At 41.2% G+C, this 18,878-nt stretch overlaps 1 protein-coding gene across 1 annotated transcript; it reads left to right on the top strand.

Moving 5' to 3' along the window:
• Positions 1-17,710, top strand: LOC124301403 (agrin). Its single transcript, XM_046756387.1, has 9 exons — positions 1-302; positions 13,659-13,784; positions 14,010-14,319; positions 14,415-14,558; positions 14,696-14,869; positions 14,956-15,120; positions 15,238-15,360; positions 15,949-16,125; positions 16,233-17,710. Exons 1-9 carry the CDS (start codon positions 248-250, stop codon positions 16,462-16,464), a joined length of 1,506 nt encoding a protein of 501 aa, XP_046612343.1. The 5' UTR covers positions 1-247; the 3' UTR covers positions 16,465-17,710.
• The last annotated feature ends 1,168 nt before the right edge of the window (positions 17,711-18,878 follow it).

Raw genomic sequence — 18,878 nt, 5'->3', positions numbered from 1 at the left:
TCGTTCGCGGACCTCGACACACAGCTGAGGTCGAAGAGGGCATCAATCCCTCCCTGTTGCCTCTTGCTCTTTCTCTGTCCGTCTCTTCTCTTCACAGTGTCACTATCTCCCTCGCTCACTAGCTCGTTTCGCACCAGAGCCCGCGGAGTTCCAAGTGTGCTGTTGGTTTTTTTTTTTGCTCGTTTTTTCTTCCTCTCCCCGTCTCGTCACCTGGACCAAACCCCAAACCCATCGAGGACCAAACGTCATGCGGTTCCAGTACATCGTCGGGGCATTCCTGCTGCTCTTCTGCTGTTTACATGGTTCGTATGTACCTACTACGTTACTTACTAACTCAGATTACTCACGCTGCACATCCATGTGCACACTGCAGTCAATTGGTTAGAATTCTAAGCATTTACTTCGTGTAATTCAGATTTTTATACATATACTTTGCGTTTTATTATTATAAATGCATCTGTGGAATCAGTTCATGTCCCGATTCCCGACAGAAATGTATTCGCGACGAAAGTCTTTTTCGTCTGCTCTTCGTTGTTCTTTAACTCCACTTTGAATCACGATATAAATTTGTTATATTTGAAAGATCCAGCGTATTTTCATGGTTTTCGTTTTTTGTTCGTTTTAATGCCACTTTAATGTACGTTATATCTATGGAGTGAGGATCTTACTTCCTGTCATTGTCTTTTATGTCACTCGTGATCATAACGTCTTCCGTAATACCGGTCCCCAAGGACAGAGTCGGTAACGAAATTCATCATTACATGCGTCCATTTGAGAACACAATCGAACGCCACAAGTATCTGTGTTCTCCTCGCAAATTTAAAGACGAAAAAATCACATCTCGAATGATGAAAAAATTTACGACAGCAAATCCATGGGGATACGCACAGCTTGCAGAAATAATCCACGAAATATGCAAATGCAATGGAATGGACGAAATGGACCGATCAGAACATTGACACGTAGAGTTTGGCAGCTGCTGCACCAAATGGGGCTCTGTAAAGAAAGAGAGCAAGAGACTCCAAGGGGAGGCCAAGGGGTTCCTCGAAGCCCTGGAGGCTTAAAGGCCTGAAGGTGTGAACGCGGAACGCGGACGCGGTGGAGTTGAAACGTTGAATTCGTAGGACTTTGTGCGCACGGGTGACTGCAGCAGCTTCTTTCATCCCTTGATGTGAAAACCAACTGGTTAGAATCCCTTCATAAGAGATGCTAATGCGTACCCGCGGCCGGATAGCAACTACACGACGTACTCATGACTATCTAAATCACCCGTACCTGTACGGAGGATGTAATGTTGATACGTTTTTACTCGTGGTCAAACTGTTCCTTAGGGTTGTACATTTATTAACCTTTTTTTTTTTTTGAGGTGCCATTCGAAAAATTTGTGACGAATACGGAAAAAAAGTGTCGCAAAACCTGGAGAAAGTAGGGAAATATTTAGAGGTCGCTATCAATTATTGTAATTTTTTTTATTCACTTTTATCTGTACAACTTACGGACTTATATACATATTAGTTTATTTTTTTTCGTATCGTGGTCCGAATAGCCATTGTCCATAAAAATCAGCACTGAAACGAAATAGGGACATTAAAGTGATGCGATATTCCTATTTCGAGTGATGAGTGATTAATTGGATCACGATACGAAAAAAATAAACTAATATATATAAGGCCGTAAAGTGTACACATAAAAATAAGTAAACAATATTACAATAATTGGTAGTGATATCTAAATATATTGTCCTACCTCCTCCAGGTTTTACGACAAGTTATTCAGTATTTGTCACAAATTTTTCGAGTGGCTCCTTGAAGCAAATTTTTCCACTGTACTATTACTACTGTGGTAATTTGCCCACGCAGGCATTTTGTATTCTCATTCTCATGATGCAGAATAATCGTCTTTTAATTCTATCAACGGCTGTACATGATTCTCCCTATGTATGATCCAAAAGAAGGTGAGTATACATGCATTCCTGTATACCAGAAACAGATTTCAATCGAACATCCTGTATGCATGTGAACACTGTACCTGCATACATTGTAGAAGATCGCAGAGGAAATCGGGGTAGTAAAGTTGGTACGAGATGAATAATGAACTTGGTCCGTTTGACATTTATATAGGTATGCAGTGCATACTTGATATACGTATGTACGTGCTATACGTGCCTTAGCCCATGAGAGCTGTTTCGATAGCATCTCTTAACGCAGACGTTTGCATCTGTGCGTGGTTCTTTTACTTTTTTCACCATGTTATGCTAGTCGGTATACAGTACCCATAAACCGTTGAACGTAAACTGAGATTCAAGTGATATCTGCATAGCTTGCGCGAGATTCTTCGTTCAACTGAGCTAGTTATCTCTTACCTGCAGCTGTCCCATACCGATGTGTCTGGATGCCGGTGATCTGAGCCGGGAGATTTTTTATTCATGCGAAGACGCGTGATGCTCCATTGGAACGTTCCCCGATAGCTGTAAAGAATCGTCGACGGTAAATTTCGGTCAGCTTGTTTTTCACACCTTTTTAATTACCTTACCCGTCTAAAGAACCTACGATTATATGGTGATAACCGTTTTATTAGTTGTTAATTTATTGAAAAAATCCGAAGTTCACCGTGGTATAAACGTAATCGCGGGCACAGGGCTGATATCACGTCTCGTCGTGATGGAGAATATGAGGACAATTTTCACTCGGACCTTTTCATTCGAACCGGTTGTGCGGCTTCTCCCCTCAAAATTTCATTCCAAATAAAATGATTAGTTGCTAAAGACGTCGGAGAACGGTGTAGGTACTCGCTGAAAGAAACCGCAAGCCTTAGTCATACCTCAAATCTCTGCTTCTCCGAGCAGTCAAACTGGTCCTTGTTGTAGTCTAGAGCTATAACCCAAAACATGATTTATTATACCGGTCGACAAAATTTTGTAACGAGGAACGTGCTTGCTGATTTTTAAATACCTATTTATCCTAATTATAAAACCATATTTATTTTGATTCGATCAGGTCTAGTTTTTGTGTTATAACTACTACCATTAAAATTGAATATTTATCGTTTTTACTCACCTTTTTTTATTCAGTTTGTATTTTTTATTTTCTATAAATACCGGTTAATTGGTTACAATAAATAACAAAAAACCCTGAATCAAAAAATATGTGTCGAAACGATGTTATAACACAAAAACTAGACTTGATCTAATCAAAATAAATATGGTTTTATAACGAGGCTAGATAGGTATTTCAAAATTAGTAAGCACCTTCCTCGTTACAAAATTTAGTTGATCAGCGTACTGTAACACCATAATTATGTACCCTCATTTTTTGTTCACGTAGACTGTATTTTTGGAAAAACTAAAAAAATCATATTACAATAAAACGTTTCGTGTCTGAAATATCCTAATATCAATTCTATTACACTAAACCTTGTTCCTAATATAATCAGTTGAAAGTTTTCACGTTACACACAAAAAGTGAATTTTGTTTACCCAGTGTCATATCGAGTGTAAAAGCGGATATATCGAAAATTCACATGACTGGCTATAGAAGTTCATCTCGTTTATGGTGTAAGCATACCCTTTATAGTCGACCACGTAACAGGAGCACGTGTCTCGGGTAAGGTTGCAGGGGAGGGGTGAAAAAAAAGGCGCGAACATAATCCACCCTTTTCGCAAACATGCGGTCTTCGCAGGATCAGGATTTGTTTCGCGATCCACGGTTTTTGTCCAGACATCGTGACTTGGGTTACTTTGCTGACCCGGAGACCCACTGACTTAAACGTTCCACACTGAATTTAAATCACCTTGCCACCGCTGCCTCCTCTCATCTCTCTTCCTCTCCTTTTCTTTCTACACTTTCATCTCTTTCACCTCTATATTATTTCTTCCTTTTCCGTCGCGTTCTGGTCTCACGCTCCACATCCTCGCGTGTATGCATATTGTCTTACACCATTGAGAGCGAGGAACATGTAATATCAAATCCGTAGGAAGAGACAAATTGCACTGATTATCCATTCACACGGTCTATATTATTTACTTCGAGTGAGGCTCACGACGTTAAAAAAAAAAAAAAAAATAAAAAAGGTTTTCTTTCAAACAAGTTCTGAATGTTTTGCAAAATTGCCAACATTTCATTTCTAGTACCATGTATCCCAAAAATAAATCAATGAAGGTATTGAAAAAGAACACACTGCGCATGTCCGATTGTTGAACAAAGGTGACGAAAATAGGTGAATAGAATTTCAATAGAACATAATCTGAAGGAAAGCTAGATATAGCGAACACACTGAAAACTAAGAAAAGTATTAAAAAAAAACGTCACTGTCCGAGACGGAAAACTTAGTATCATGTCGATAGTTTCTCCAGACGAATAAAACGCACAAACCCTTGCCAAGATTTCTCCAATCAACCTATGCAAAAATGATTTTCCCGGGGAACATGAATTAGAATCAGCTCGTTAGAATTACATTAGAATTACATTAGGTCATTGCGAGTAGAAAGCTGCGGGTGCATCGAAGAGAAACCGAAGATTAATTTGTGCCACGTTGCTAATAACCTTTTCCCCTAACCTAATCTAATAAAGGACTAACAGATTAACCAACGTTCGCAAATGTAATTCATGCAGTAAAACATTTTATAAACCAGTGTTGAATTTTGCGCGGCAATAAATAACGGTCAGAATCGGCGAGCCGATTGTAAGTGTCGGATGAAAGGGCGGCAGCATGGAGAGAGAACGCGCTATACAATCTTCGCACCAAATTGACATTAATTATAGCAGTATGATAGAGAAAATAAACGAATTATCCGTCCGCCAATGAGAGTTCATCTATAGATAATTATGCCCGAGACTCGGGCACGGCAGCAGAACGTTATTTCCATTTCTTAGTTTCATTTTTTTTTTTTTTTTTCATTCGCACCTCTTTCTCTCTCAATCATAACGGGGTATTTTATGGACTGGACTATAAGTGCTGAATCTTGTTACAAAAATTCAACCGGTATGGGTGTGATGCGCTACGAATAATAATTAGTTATTCATTAGGCGTGGTTGATAATCTGGATGGGTCACGTATACGGTCGCGGTAAGGATACACTTGCACGAGAATGTACATTATTATTTCGAAAATAAACTATAATAATGGATATTAATTACTGTCCAGTGGATTTCTTTTCCTCTTTTACAATGCTCTGTGTGAGAATTGAGCACAAGTGAAACTCCCACATAGATACCTAGTAATTACACGTATAATACCTACAGTAGGTGAAAAAAAGGTGGACAGTTGTTTCCCGATCGCAGACTGTCAGAGATTTCAAAGCGAGTGAATATCGACGGACAATCAGCTCATTCAATTTCCCATTGATCGACTCTAACGATCCATTCATCGAAGTTGTTGTTCCCATTTTCACACATTTATATCGGCTAATTTTTTCCCTATCTTCTATCTCTTTTTATTCTCCAACTTTTTCACCATTCCCCTTTTCTTTTCTATTCCTAATCTTACTTTTCACGCACCACTTGCTTTGCCTTCCCGGACCTCTATCACTCTCGTTCGGGTCTGATTACTCTATATGCACACCTCTGTTTGTTTGTTGTTTCTTTTTTTGCTTTTTCTTTCTAATCTTCTTTCTGTTTTTTTCACCCTCATCACAAATAGAATACGTTTTCAATCAATTGTAACGGTGTACCTAAATTCCCCAAACACAGGTATATAAAACACGAATAACAACTATTACGCCATACACGCATTGGGGCCAAAATCTTACTTTCCTCGCTCATTTCTAATTGTTTTTCCAACTGCGTGATGGTAAGTCTCCTCATTTTCCCCTCTCAAGTAGAGGATTCGAGATCGGCATCGTTTAAGTACATGATCGTGACCGACCGCATGATCAGCATTCTTTTAAACAGCCGGCGGTCAGTCGAAGCCCATATCGAGTCACGTACTCATGGTTGGGGCCACATCTATCATTCCGTAAATTAGATTAACTGTACGCTAAGCTAAATCCATGACTTTCCATGATATTACCGCGAACCTGGTGCGTCCAAGAATCCGCGACGTTGCGCCTCGAATAGCCGAACGGCAATCCTGACAACAGTCCTCGCTGCTTGGCCTTGAAACCTTGATACCATGGTCGTACCTTGCCTTTGCCGACACTTTGCGCACGCTCCTCCTGCTTCCTGGTTGTCGGTTTGTCGCGCGGGCACCGGGAGTAAACCGTTAAAAAAATTCGAATAACTCAACAGTCCTACTTTGAATATTTAACGAGTAGAGCCAAGATCAGCGCGCTGAAAGACAGAGAAAGAGGGAAAGACGCTAACACAGCTCGGGACCGACCACAAGCCACGCTGTTCCATTTTTCGTCGAAGCATTAACGCGTTCAGGTATATTCCTAACTGCACCCGCAGGCAGAGTCCGGTGTTTGCTTTTGTCTTTGGGACCAGAGGAATCGCAGTATCCGCGTTCGTCGCAAGGTTCCGATACATGTAGCTTGCTTTTTTATAAGGTACCACTTGAAAAATTTGTGATACGTATTGAAAAAAAACTGTCTTAAAACCACGAGGATGTAGGAAAATATTTAGAGGTCACTACGAATTATTGTAATATTTTTTATTTATTTTTAAGTGTACACCTTACGAAATTAAATGTATATACATTAGTTTATTTATTTTTTTTTTTATGATGGTCCAATTAATCGGTCACCAATCAACAGCAAACTGCGCGTAACAATTCCGCAGTTTGCTGTTCTTGACTTTTATCCGAAAGATTAATCGTCTCGGAGAGATTTGTTGAATAACAGTTTTTGTTACCGAAATAGAAGTATCGCATCACCTTAATGTCCCTATTTCAGTACTGATTTTTACTAACAATTATTAATTGGATCACGATACGAAAAAAATAAGCATATTATACACAAGCCGGCAAGGTATACACATAAAATTGTATAAGAAATATTACAGATATTGGTAGTGAACTCTACATATTTTCCTACTTCTTCGAGGTCTTACAAAAATTTTTTTACAGTATTTCTCACAAATTTTTCGAGTGGCACCTGAAAAAAAAAATGTTAAAAAATGAAACACCCTAATGTAGCTACATTTGTGCACAGCCAACTCTCGACCTTCTTGATATCAGCCTCATGATATTTTATATTCAAGTTAGATCAGTATCACTGCTACTGGGTTTCAAAGTATTTCACCCCGATACTATGGTTAGAAATTTTCCGATTGTAGGACAACAGTCTTCTTGCGTTCATTCTTCCATCTCGAGAACAGCGAGTCGATAATATCCGCAACACCCTGCAGTGGAGTGCGTTTCAAATTGTCAACCTCTCCAGCATGTTTCCAATTCGTCCTCATCTTATGGAAGCCTGCGTCTTCGAATGCCGGACCAACTCGGATATGTCACTAAAAGTCCACCGTCTCATCGTAGAATTAATGTGTAAATTCGAGTAACTGCAAAGGTCTTCATTTGCTCACGACTAGTTCCATGCAATGACCCTGCGAAAATACTCTATCCAACATTGCACAATGTTAACGGTGTCGGATATCAACAGGTTATACGAACGGTCCAGAAAACTTGCCTGCGTCTCAAATAACATCAATACGACCAAATGCTTTCAATGATTACCGGTTAATGCGGCTGGAACTTCGTTGCGGTGTGTAGACGACGTACTAAGGCTTGGATGTTGAAATTAGTTTCTATCATGGTCTGGAAATTGAAACCCATGCGTTCGCCCCGAAGGCAACATAGGTATAAGACACTGCATGTACGCACTTCTTGGGGCATGCAAAATATGTACACATAGATTCAGTCTTCAGCGTTTGGAACTTTTATGATCACTTGCGTCCCAGATTTCTCTGGCGTACTTGTAATTTACCTACATGCGTGTGTATTGTATACGTGTGCCCACATATATGACACGTGTTGTGGATGTATTGTAAGGAGTTTTGCCGATGCCCCGCGTATCTGTTACTTGCGTCCAGCTATATAATTAGGTCTCTCGTAGACCGTATGTTTCGTTCCGCAGTATGGATTTCTCGGCTTTTATGATTTACTATCCCGCGAGCAATTCGTAATCCGTAAACGAGAAGCGACAAAAACTCTGGTCGCCTATTAGAAGAGATGAAAATACGTTAAAACACAACCTGCAGCTGGATAATGACGGAGAATTAACCACCGCATGTATGCATAACCTTTGTTTGGTACCAACTGCAAACCTTCGGCGGATGTACAAGTTAACCCTGCGTTATTCTTCTTTGCAGTAAATATGGCCATTATATTGGAACCCTCATTAACTTTTTACAACGAGCAAGAACTACTTCCTAATCACATGTTCCAATGAATGTCAGCTTTAGACAAACCACGCAAAAACAGGGTGGTTGATGCACTCTTGAACTCAATCGATCGATCGTAAAAGCGCCATTAAAGACTGCAAAATTAAGTCTAAACATGTTCGAGAATCACAGCGTAAAAAGCCGCATTGACTAATGTAATTGTTCGATGATTTCGCGCAGTTCGATAGGAAAGCAGGACTATATGTATGTTTTTCCAGTTGATCCAATGAACATTGAGAAGCGTTAACGGCTCTTCCCTGTTGGTCAATTACTCACAATCAGTAACAGATTCGTATTCTGCGAAGTATCACCGAGACCTGCAGTGTCATTCAACTGATTGATGTCGCGAAGTCACGCGAATTGAAAAACAGCGTTAGCTATCTCGAGTCGTTATAATTGCGTGGTTCTCGAGAAAATCACCGTCACAATTGGCGGGTCGTTTACACTAGGGGATTTTGACTCGCTGTATTTCTGACGAACTAACGGCCGCTTCTCGGGCATATGACACTTCGTTGTAATTAGTCTATATAGATTGTCGAGAGATATACAAGTATCTGGCGTGAGCAGTATTCCAGAGCAGGAAATATTCATTTCCTGTTATTTCAGTCGATGTTATTTATTTTCAATGACGTGTAGAGTGCCGCTGGAAGCATATCTGTAACTATGCGGCAGGAGGCAGCATTACTTTCTATAATACCCTCTATCCATGCTAGTCTCTCGACGTTGGTTACACTCGTTAATCTTCCGATTAAGGGCGCGGTCCCGCTCTCTATCAGTAAGCTTGCTTGGCCTCCTTAGCTCCAGGTATGCCTCCATTCCTTCTTCTCCTTTGTACTTGTTACTCTACTTTGAGCTTGATAATTAGCGAACTGATGATAATCCGTGTATGCAGCTACGTGCCCGCCTTCGTATAACGGGGTACACGGTCGTTAAGCTCCAAGGTGTTGTCTCTCGTCGCGCTTATTCGCCCCATGTTCCTTGCCTTACCCGCCTCGTATATATCACCCCGCATGCCGGTTCCAGCTACGGTCTTGATAGTTTTATATCACCGTAAAACAATGCTCCACAAGGAAGCGAGATTTTAACTATACCGGTAGTCTTCGCCTCCCGCCGCATTGTGCCGTTGCAGAAATCACATGTTGTATACGTACAATAACGTATTATGTGCACAGTCTGCATAGTCATGGGCAATAGCGTCGTTAACATGAACTGGGTGCCTTCACCTGAATTGAGGTGAGTCTGCATTATTGTCAAGCTGCAACAGGCGTCGGTGTGAGAAAGTATTCGTGAACCACCAATGAGACAATAGGTAACGTCTTGGCTTTCCACCCATTCCCGACAATGAGACAATTATTCTGTACAAGCATGGTATATTGGTACAGAGTTATGAAACCTTGTCAACTGGGCCATGTCCAAGGCATTTGATTTGGTCAACGACGACGGAAGTGAGATACGTATACCGTAAACTTATGAACCCTGATTCCATCAAGGAGGGCGGATTTTTTTAAACAATTATTGAACCTCTTCTTTCAAGTGGTTTGCCAATAATTTCTCTCTCTCGGTCATTCTCTTCCACCCTCTGCTTGCTTGTTAAAAGCTTCTCCTCCCCATCTCATACTTGCAGATAGATGCGGACAATTGTACGCGTGAGTAGTAAGTACGTGTACAATTTCCTCGGCATTGTTAGCCTATCAGAGGTCAGACAGTACTGATTGATTAATTCATTTCGAACCGTGCGACTTAGGCGGATTTATTATACCTTGACGCCTTCAGGTTATAGCTCCGAATAATCGAATATCCGCGTACCCGTGACAAATTCTCTCTTCTGACTTTGCCACCTCGCACTTAAAGTGATTCCGTTGATTGCGCAACAACCTCCCAGAGCGCGGTTGTTATATCATTGAACCCGACTTTTTTGCTGCTTGAGGATACTTTATTATTTCGACATCACAATGAACCGTAATACACCCAGTTTTCCCAAATTCAAATCCAATAAGTACCTTACTTAAAAGTTCCTTACTTTTCTACAACTGATCGAGGATCAAACGACCATAAAATCCGAGAGCATAACGCCACGGTCAAAATGATTTGACAAAATGACATTCATCATCTCAAATTCGAACTTCACCTCGAGGCATATGTAGTATACTCCAAGTCTTCGCATGGATGTAATTTAGAAGTGCATGTATCGCGATATCGCTGCCATGTATCTCTTGAGTAATAACAAAACGTGTAAAAAAATCTAGGCAATGGAATTCAACGGTGTCCCGGAGCCAGGAGATAATGCTTATCGACTTGCAAGATCAACGGCGTCCTCGAGCTGCCGTTGGGCGGTCTCGTGTTCTCTCTCGCTTTAGAATGGATCGCCTCGTTCATTTCTGCATGAATATGCAGACACGAAATGATTTATGTAAAATCATCGAGGTTTCCTCTATACGCCAGCTCACTCTTTTTTACACCCAATCGGAGAGTAAAAAAAATAAACTAATCATCGACTTCTCCTCGTTCGCGAACGGTAGCGCACCAAATTCCCCCAAAACGAATCAAATTAGTCAAATATCTTGCGACCGTTACGTGACCCGATCCAAGTCGAAGGCCTCACCACGGAATTACCCCGAATCAGTAATTGTCCCCGAACCAGTTGGACTGCATCAGACGTATTAAGGTCATGCAGTACACCTTTCTTTACCGACCGAGCAAACTCACCCTTTTCCTTATTAATTAACTAATATGGGAAGAAAACGGGTGAGTTTGCTCGGTCGGTAAAGAAAGGATTACTGCATGACCTTAAGCCTCGGTTTCCTAATACGCGGCAAAACTTACACCTTGGATACACAACTCTCCGATTAAATATATTTACAGATGCACGCATAACTCTGATATACTTATACGCCCGAGGCTGGTCCAGGTAAGCGACGAATGCTGTTGACCTACCGGTTGATCACTGGACCGTGAAGCCCGCGACATGTGCTTGGGGTCCCAGTAAATCACTCTTCTTCACATACGAACGTCGCCGCGCGTTATAGCCAATACATTTCTGCGCACAGTTCGTGTGTATAATGGACCGGAAATAACGACGACCGTTCCATTAGAATCTCACGCTTATAACTGTGCACACAGAGTGTGTCTACGTTTCTCTTCTAATTTCTTTCGCGATACCGTTTCACCCATTTTTTTTATTTCTTACGTCTTTTCGATCGCTGCACTGGCAATAACAACACCTACGGACTACTGTCATGTAGGTGATCTTGTCGTCGTCGTGTTCGTGCGTATATGTGTATAATATATGTACAGGAAACGTCAGTGTTTTCGAGAATTAAAGTGCGGTTAATGCATTGACCCGTAACTCGAATCATCGCCAGTTGGCACACATACATATATACATTATAATTTTACGGCATATGAACGGTATCCCCCGAATTTTGGAACTATGATACTTCTCGGACTCTCGGAAGTTTACAGTTCGGTACGTACGGTTAACGAGCTAACTTCATTAACTTCGAATATCCATTTCCACGAAACTGTTACTGCCCGCACTGACATATGTTGGAAATGTACTTTTAGGGACTAGCGTGCATTCAGAGATTTTTAAATAAAACATAGCAACTCCCATGACACCTGTATGGTAGGCTTCCCAAGCGTGATCTTCATACCCTGCATAGCTCAAAATATACAGGAAACTTTGGGCTCTCATGGTTCGGTAGAGTTGAAGTAAAAACATCCATCAGAGATGAAGTGACAGCATCATTCGTCTGAAATCTTTCCTAGAATCACGTCACGTGGAACGTTGAATGACTAGTCTCGTGGAAACAATAACCGCTTTCCATGATAAAAGAAGTCCTTCGGAATTACGTATATCATGCCCTAAATTTTATCGCTTTTGAGACAATTACTTCTTGGATTCAAATTCAAATCCAAAAATGCTCGCAGAACAATGAATAAACGTGTTAACGGTACGGGCTGTATATTCCGAACAACCTTTGTAGGACATCTAGAATTCTAGCCACGACGGTGACGGTGGCAGGTTGATATACAGAAGAAAAAATGACAATTAAAAGAATGTAAAATATTTGGTATTCAGGTCGTGAGAAAAATGCCTTACATGCAAAACTGTTACTGTAAAGTTCGATTTACCTGTTATAGGCTGAAATTCTCATGCTTCAACGTGCATTCCGCAATTCTACTATACATATACCCATACGGAATATTTTATCGCAATGTATTCAGACATTCCAGTATATGTAGAGTTTAATCCGGGATTCCCTGATTCACAAGTCCAGCGACACGGACAACGAGTCGGGGCTGTTATCGTGGTCAACCAGGCGGTTACAATACTTGCAAGCAATTCAACCGGAACATACGATTAAGCTACCAGGGATTGCCATCTTCTTTTTCAACAGCTATCGCTGATGAGGTGCGGCACACTCGCTGGTCCGTGTCGCTCATCGGTTCGATCTATAAGGCAACCCCCAATGCATTCACGGTATGTCTGGTCATACACCGTAGGTATACACTAGGATGGTTCTTTTACGGGGTAAAAAAAAAAATTCGTAACAGAACCTGTCAAATCGGTTCCCAATGGTGAAAAAAAAAGTCCCTCATTTTTTCAAATTTTTATTTCATTCCCTTAGTCTCCCTTCGTCCCCATATAAGAATTACCCATACACGCAAAGATATGTATATGGTATCTGAATGTCCGCAATCTATGCGGGTGTATCGCAAGCCAACCGAAACCGAAGCTCACGATTATACTTATAGACATCATATCTATTTACACGCTCGCTGGGACGTAACGAATACCGATGTACACATATACGCAATTATACACCGATGAAGAGAGTGCGAAAATGTCGGTTAATCAAGCCACAGATATGACGCGATACGTAATTGGAAATTATACCCGCCGACGTATGATCTGTATGGGTATAATTACGTGTTAATAGGCGGTGATGGTTCAGCCTCGTACTTATCAACAGATGAGATACCTATCACGCAATGCCATGCCTCGTTATGCTTATTACTGGTGGCTGAACCCTTATATCATGTACCGAACTGCTAAGCCAATTATAGCAAGACTTTTTTTTGTCAATTATGTTGGTATGCGATCTTTGCATGTACACAACTTTGAATTCCTCGATGCGAATTGTCGATGATAATTGAGCGTTATCTTACACCGTCACAGAGTACGACGAACTCTGTGATTGCTGGATACTAAAAGCGACACTTTACCTATGGCGCCATAACAACTTCAAACGCCTTTCTACAGGAAGACTGATTTCTGTGAACCGTAATTTCCGACCATCCCGCACATCGTATAACGCCTTTCAATAATTTTGCTTCCAGATTACGTAGCGGAAGGTGCGACGAATTGTCCCAGAATATGTCCGCCGAGCGGAGAACCGGTATGTGGAAGCGACGATGTCATTTATGCCTCCCAGTGCGACATGCGGAAAAAAATGTGCGGCAAAGGTAGGCGCCATCGATTATTCCACCTTGTGGCGCAGGAATTTCCTTAAAAAACAAAAGATTACAACAAACCTGTGAACCTCAATAACTCAATACATCATCTTCTGGAAATATTGCAAACTGCCGACTCGCAACAAGGCTCCAAGTATCAAGTCGGAAGAGATATGATAGTTACCGGATAGTCAATTAACTTTAGACTGTCTTTGATTTTAATTTCATCTTCTTCAGGGGTGACCGTTTCCAAGGAGAAATCAGCCTGTCTGAGGTCTTCCGGTAGCAAATGCGAGCATCGTTGTCCGGGCGATTCGGACGCAGTTTGCGGCACCGACGGGCGTACCTACTTGAACAAGTGCATGTTGCGGGTCGAGATATGCAGAGTTGGGATCGAGCTTTCGCACTTGGGTCCATGCAACAACATCTCGGCACACAGGGAGAATTGCCCAGTATCCTGTGACCTGGCGCCACTGGACGGGCCGATTTGCGGCAGCGATGGAAACGTCTACAAGTCTACGTGCCAGATGAAACTCCTCACCTGCGGGTGAGTCGCCGTTTGACGAAGACGTAAAGGGTGATCGGAAATATTATAGTTGTAAGAGTATGCTAACGTTTGCACGTCTTTAAAATCCCATACAGACAAGGTGTCGTGCGAACGAACAAAAAACACTGTCAAACTACACGGCACTGTAGAGAATCCTGCTGGAGAGGTGCCAAACCAGCTTGTGGAAGCGACGGAATTCTCTACTCGAACACTTGCAAAATGCGGGCGAAAAATTGCGGGTACGATATTCCATTACCTCATAATCTTATCCCCTCCGAGTTAATGGCTTCCGCTTTTTATCGTTGGCGTGGAAAAAGTCTAGACCGTGTTTTAATACCATAAGGCTTATGAATGTGGGGTACCGATTTCTTTGCAGCAAGCACGTGTTCGAGGTGCCAATGTCATTCTGTGTGTCTCGGGAACGGACAGCCGGTGGAAATTTGCCCACAACGTGCCCGTTGGACTGCAATAACGAACCGGAAACACCCGTCTGCGGATCGGACGGAGGCATATATCGGAATGAATGCGAGATGCAGATGCTGAATTGCGGGTTTGTATCGAATTGATGTTTCGCACCCAAGCGATTAAAGACTTTTCACCTGTTTGCTCGACCTTCATCTTCATAAAATCCAACAGACAATCTAGAAGAAAGGTGACCAAGGCTGACTTCGAGAAGTGTCGACCACGGTTAAACAAGTGTATGAAACAACAGCAGAGGTGCGTCGATGAGGATGACCCAGTTTGCGGCAGTGACGCCAATACATATCCAAACCAGTGTCGACTCAACGTCGCGATTTGCCTGTAAGACCTTACTCTGCACTGTTTGAAATAAGTAACGCTACTTGACAGCTCGTTGTCAGACCTGCACCGAAGTCGGTCGCACTATCCAATAACGATTGCAAAATCAATCGGTTTCAGGAAAGGAATCCAGCTGGCTCACGTCGGACAGTGCACAGCCTTGAAGGAAGTGGAAAATTGCCCGGAAGACTGCAGCGAAGTTGTAGAGGAGCCCGTTTGTGGAAGCGACGGCAATGTTTATAGGTAGAATAATTTGTTTATTGCTCTATTTACATTTCACTCTGACGAGGAAGGTATCCCAGGTCGATCTCTCCGATTCTACTTTTTTTGCAATATGTTACAGTAGACTCAAAACTAAACGACGCGTATTTTTTATTATCTGCCATTAAACACTCTAAGTGAGGCGTGTCAAGGGATGATTTGGCAGTTTCACCCACAAGAACGTAATATTTTTTAACCAATCCACTTGGAAAAGTTTTCTCGCAACGAGAATTGAAAAATATAATTTTCCCAATTGAAAAAGAAAACTGCCAAACCTTCCCTTGACCTACTTTACCTTGGAGGGTCGTTTCACTCCCTTGAAGTGTTTAATGCCGGATAAATAAAAATATGTGTCGGTTAGTTTTTAGTCTACTATAACTTATTACAAAAGAAATCTAATCGGGGAGATCGACCTGGGATATCTTCCTTGTTAGTGCATCTTTGAGAACTTTTGTACAGTCTAAACACAACCGATGATCAGCGTTTTAATCCTGCGATCGAAGCATCATTTTATCCCTGTTCCACGTGTACTATAGTCATACCGCAAATCAATCATAAAACACGTTACAGATCAACGTGCCATTTGCGGCGAGACACTTGCGGTCAACGTGTCGTTCCAGTCCCTGCTCAACACTGCCCCACAACGGCGCTGTGCAATCAAGTTTGCGAAGGAGACCGGCAATTCGTGTGCGGCTCGGACAACAAGCTTTACAGGAACGAGTGTGAGATGAAACGGGATAATTGCGGGTGAGTCGATAGTAACTGATCTTTATTTGCGAAAATTTTCACCCAGGGGTCAGTTCCCTGAAGCTCCAGTCCTTCACCAGCGTTCATTATTTTCGTTCACGCCGTAGGAAGCACGTCTACGTCGTGCCGATGAAACGGTGCCTTCAAGGATTTTCTTTTCGTGGATGCCAAAAAATCTGCCCCCCTTACTACGATCCTGTCTGCGGCACTGACGGCATGACCTACAGCAACGAGTGCTTCCTAGAGATTGAAAATTGCCGCAGTCGAAGTCTCGTCACGAAAAAGTACCACGGTGTATGCGGCCAGCCCACCGAGGAGCCAAAAAATTATCTGTACTAGGACTTACACTTGAGGAGCCCGTGAGAGGAACTCGAACGCGATTCGCCGTTAGATGGGATGAATTTCTACATGCCGATATAACCGCGAATTATCAATCTGCGCAACGCGCATAGAATGCAAACTGTGTTTTCTGCCGGATGTATTCGTAACGTCGTAAGATAATTAAGTGATATTGGATGTGTTACTGGAATCAGGGGACAGAACCATCGCGCTTGCCTGTCGAATAATCAACACCATTCTTGTCGGTGTATTAAATATGTTTTTAGTAAGTTCAATTGTTATATGTGGATACGACAGGTTTCCCGCAGGAGTGATTACTATATGACACGTGGGTAAGCGTATGCCGACAATTGAGGAAAGATAATGAAATTTACGAGTTTATCAAATCTTTTCGGCGCAGTTAGCATATCTTTAATCAATGCTGGCTGGTTGAACTTTCTTTTTTTATATCGACAATTAATTTTCGAATATTTCGCTTATTTCAATCTGCTAGAGCACTTCGGGACCGTTCAGAAATACCTGATAAATGTGTTGATTTTGCGAAATTGTTGAAAATTGAGATAAGTTTACATTGGAGCTAATATTTTTCCTTAAAGCTTCAATTCGATAGAAAATCAGCTCAGGCATTATGCTTGGAAAAATATAAGAAAGCGCACGAAACTCATATTTTTATAACGCATTATACACCCCTGTACTAATTATACTTTCAAACGCTTTCACCCACGGCAACGCGACGTGCCAAGAATGAGCGTAAATCCCATCAAATAGTAGAGGGTATACCTATAAAGCGTCGATTCATTACACATAGGTAGGTATACACCAATGTATACACATATCAAAGGTAAATGATATTTTTCGTAAATATATTAGCACGACTCTATTGTTATTTATTGTAGTATAAATAAGGTACTGAATACTAGGACATAAACCATTATAAGTTTATAATATCAAATAATCCCTATACTATTTTTGATATCATCATATATTCGCGCCCTACTATCATGTAATGTTATAATATACTATATAATACTGAAAGTAAGGCAGAACGTTGATTAAAATTCTTCTGATCGTTAATATACATTATACTATACCATATTATGTGATGTGTGTTATATTATATGGTTTTTTTTTCTATTTATTATTGAATACGTGAGAACTCTTATTGTATCAAGATTATAATATTGAGGACAGTTATAATTTACAATAAATACATTGTAGCATAATCTTACAATTCACTCAATTAAATAAGAAAACGGGTACGAGGATCATCGAGAGTTGTTTTGTCTAATAATTAGCTTTTTATGACACTCGTAAAACTTTTTACATTTAAGCCCAGTATGCGTTCTGAGCGAATTCAATCGTAAAATCCGAATCCTCGATTTAAACCATCAACATTGACGATTATATGAATCGATATGTATCGGATCAGATCGTACCAAAAATACTTAATAAGTATAATGAACGATGCAACAGTTTGCACATGTTGAGCAGATTGGAGTACTTTGCATTTACCGAAGCCCGATATCTGATAATGGTACTACCTGATCGTTGAGAATTCGAATGAGGGAGCCTGTTGTGCCACCTTGCGGTGCTCACGACACAACTTGCCCCGAAATAATATTGTTGGAGCCGTCAGTTGGATCCGATCTTAGAGCATACAGCTCTAAGGATCTGATCAATACTTATTGTTAGCCAAGTTTTATGCTGTGGTACATTGATCTGTGCAGGTTATGCTGAAAGTAGACGTTCACCCAGATAAGCGTCAGACGAATTTCGTTAGACGTGTACGACCTGCTTCAAGAAACTAGCTGTATCGTACGGTTATAGTTTAATTGCAAGCATGGTGTAAGGAAACAAGGTGTGCTGCTTCCGTTTCTGTCGTAAAAAGTACAACATAATCTCTGTAACCAATTATTTAACATTCGATTATTATTCCCCAATCAAACATGATACGGTGAACATAAGAATGAATGGCTGTTCTATATAACTTTTAAAAATAGTGCTCAAAATGACGTCGCGTGAGGGCACGTTCTCATTGGCCGAAGCGACTTTGATGCGCAACATGATGCAAGGAAATAAGGTATGTCATAACTGAAGGCCGATTTTCGTTCAGTCTGCGTATTTCTGTATATTCTGTTTCCTAAAAATGCCAGTTTCTTCAGTAAAAAATTGAAAAAATGATAATATAAACACTAAAGGAGAAAATATCAAGCCTATTTAAAACGTCACCTTGGATATGTTTTCCGATTGGTTCAATTACGTACGCGTACGCGCATTGTTTCACCTTATTTCCTTATACCAAGATCGCAAGTGAGAAATGTCGTGAAATCGGAGGGAACAGAATCAATTCGGTCAGGTGTACACATGCCTGAATCGAGCAGCATAGACACTTGTAGGCAGACTTCTGTGAAGTT

Source organism: Neodiprion virginianus, chromosome 3 (assembly GCF_021901495.1).
Source record: "Neodiprion virginianus isolate iyNeoVirg1 chromosome 3, iyNeoVirg1.1, whole genome shotgun sequence".
NCBI lineage: Eukaryota > Metazoa > Arthropoda > Insecta > Hymenoptera > Diprionidae > Neodiprion > Neodiprion virginianus.
This window is presented reverse-complemented; position numbering and strand designations above follow the sequence as displayed.

Bases quoted from the DNA above. Each gene is read 5' to 3' on its own strand.
- LOC124301403 (XM_046756387.1), top strand. From the start codon at position 248: ATGCGGTTCCAGTACATCGTCGGGGCATTCCTGCTGCTCTTCTGCTGT. The intron at 303-13,658 runs GTTCGTATGTAC...TTTTGCTTCCAG, and splicing joins GCTCTTCTGCTGTTTACATG to ATTACGTAGCGGAAGGTGCG. The intron at 14,870-14,955 runs GTTTGTATCGAA...AAAATCCAACAG, and splicing joins ATGCAGATGCTGAATTGCGG to ACAATCTAGAAGAAAGGTGA.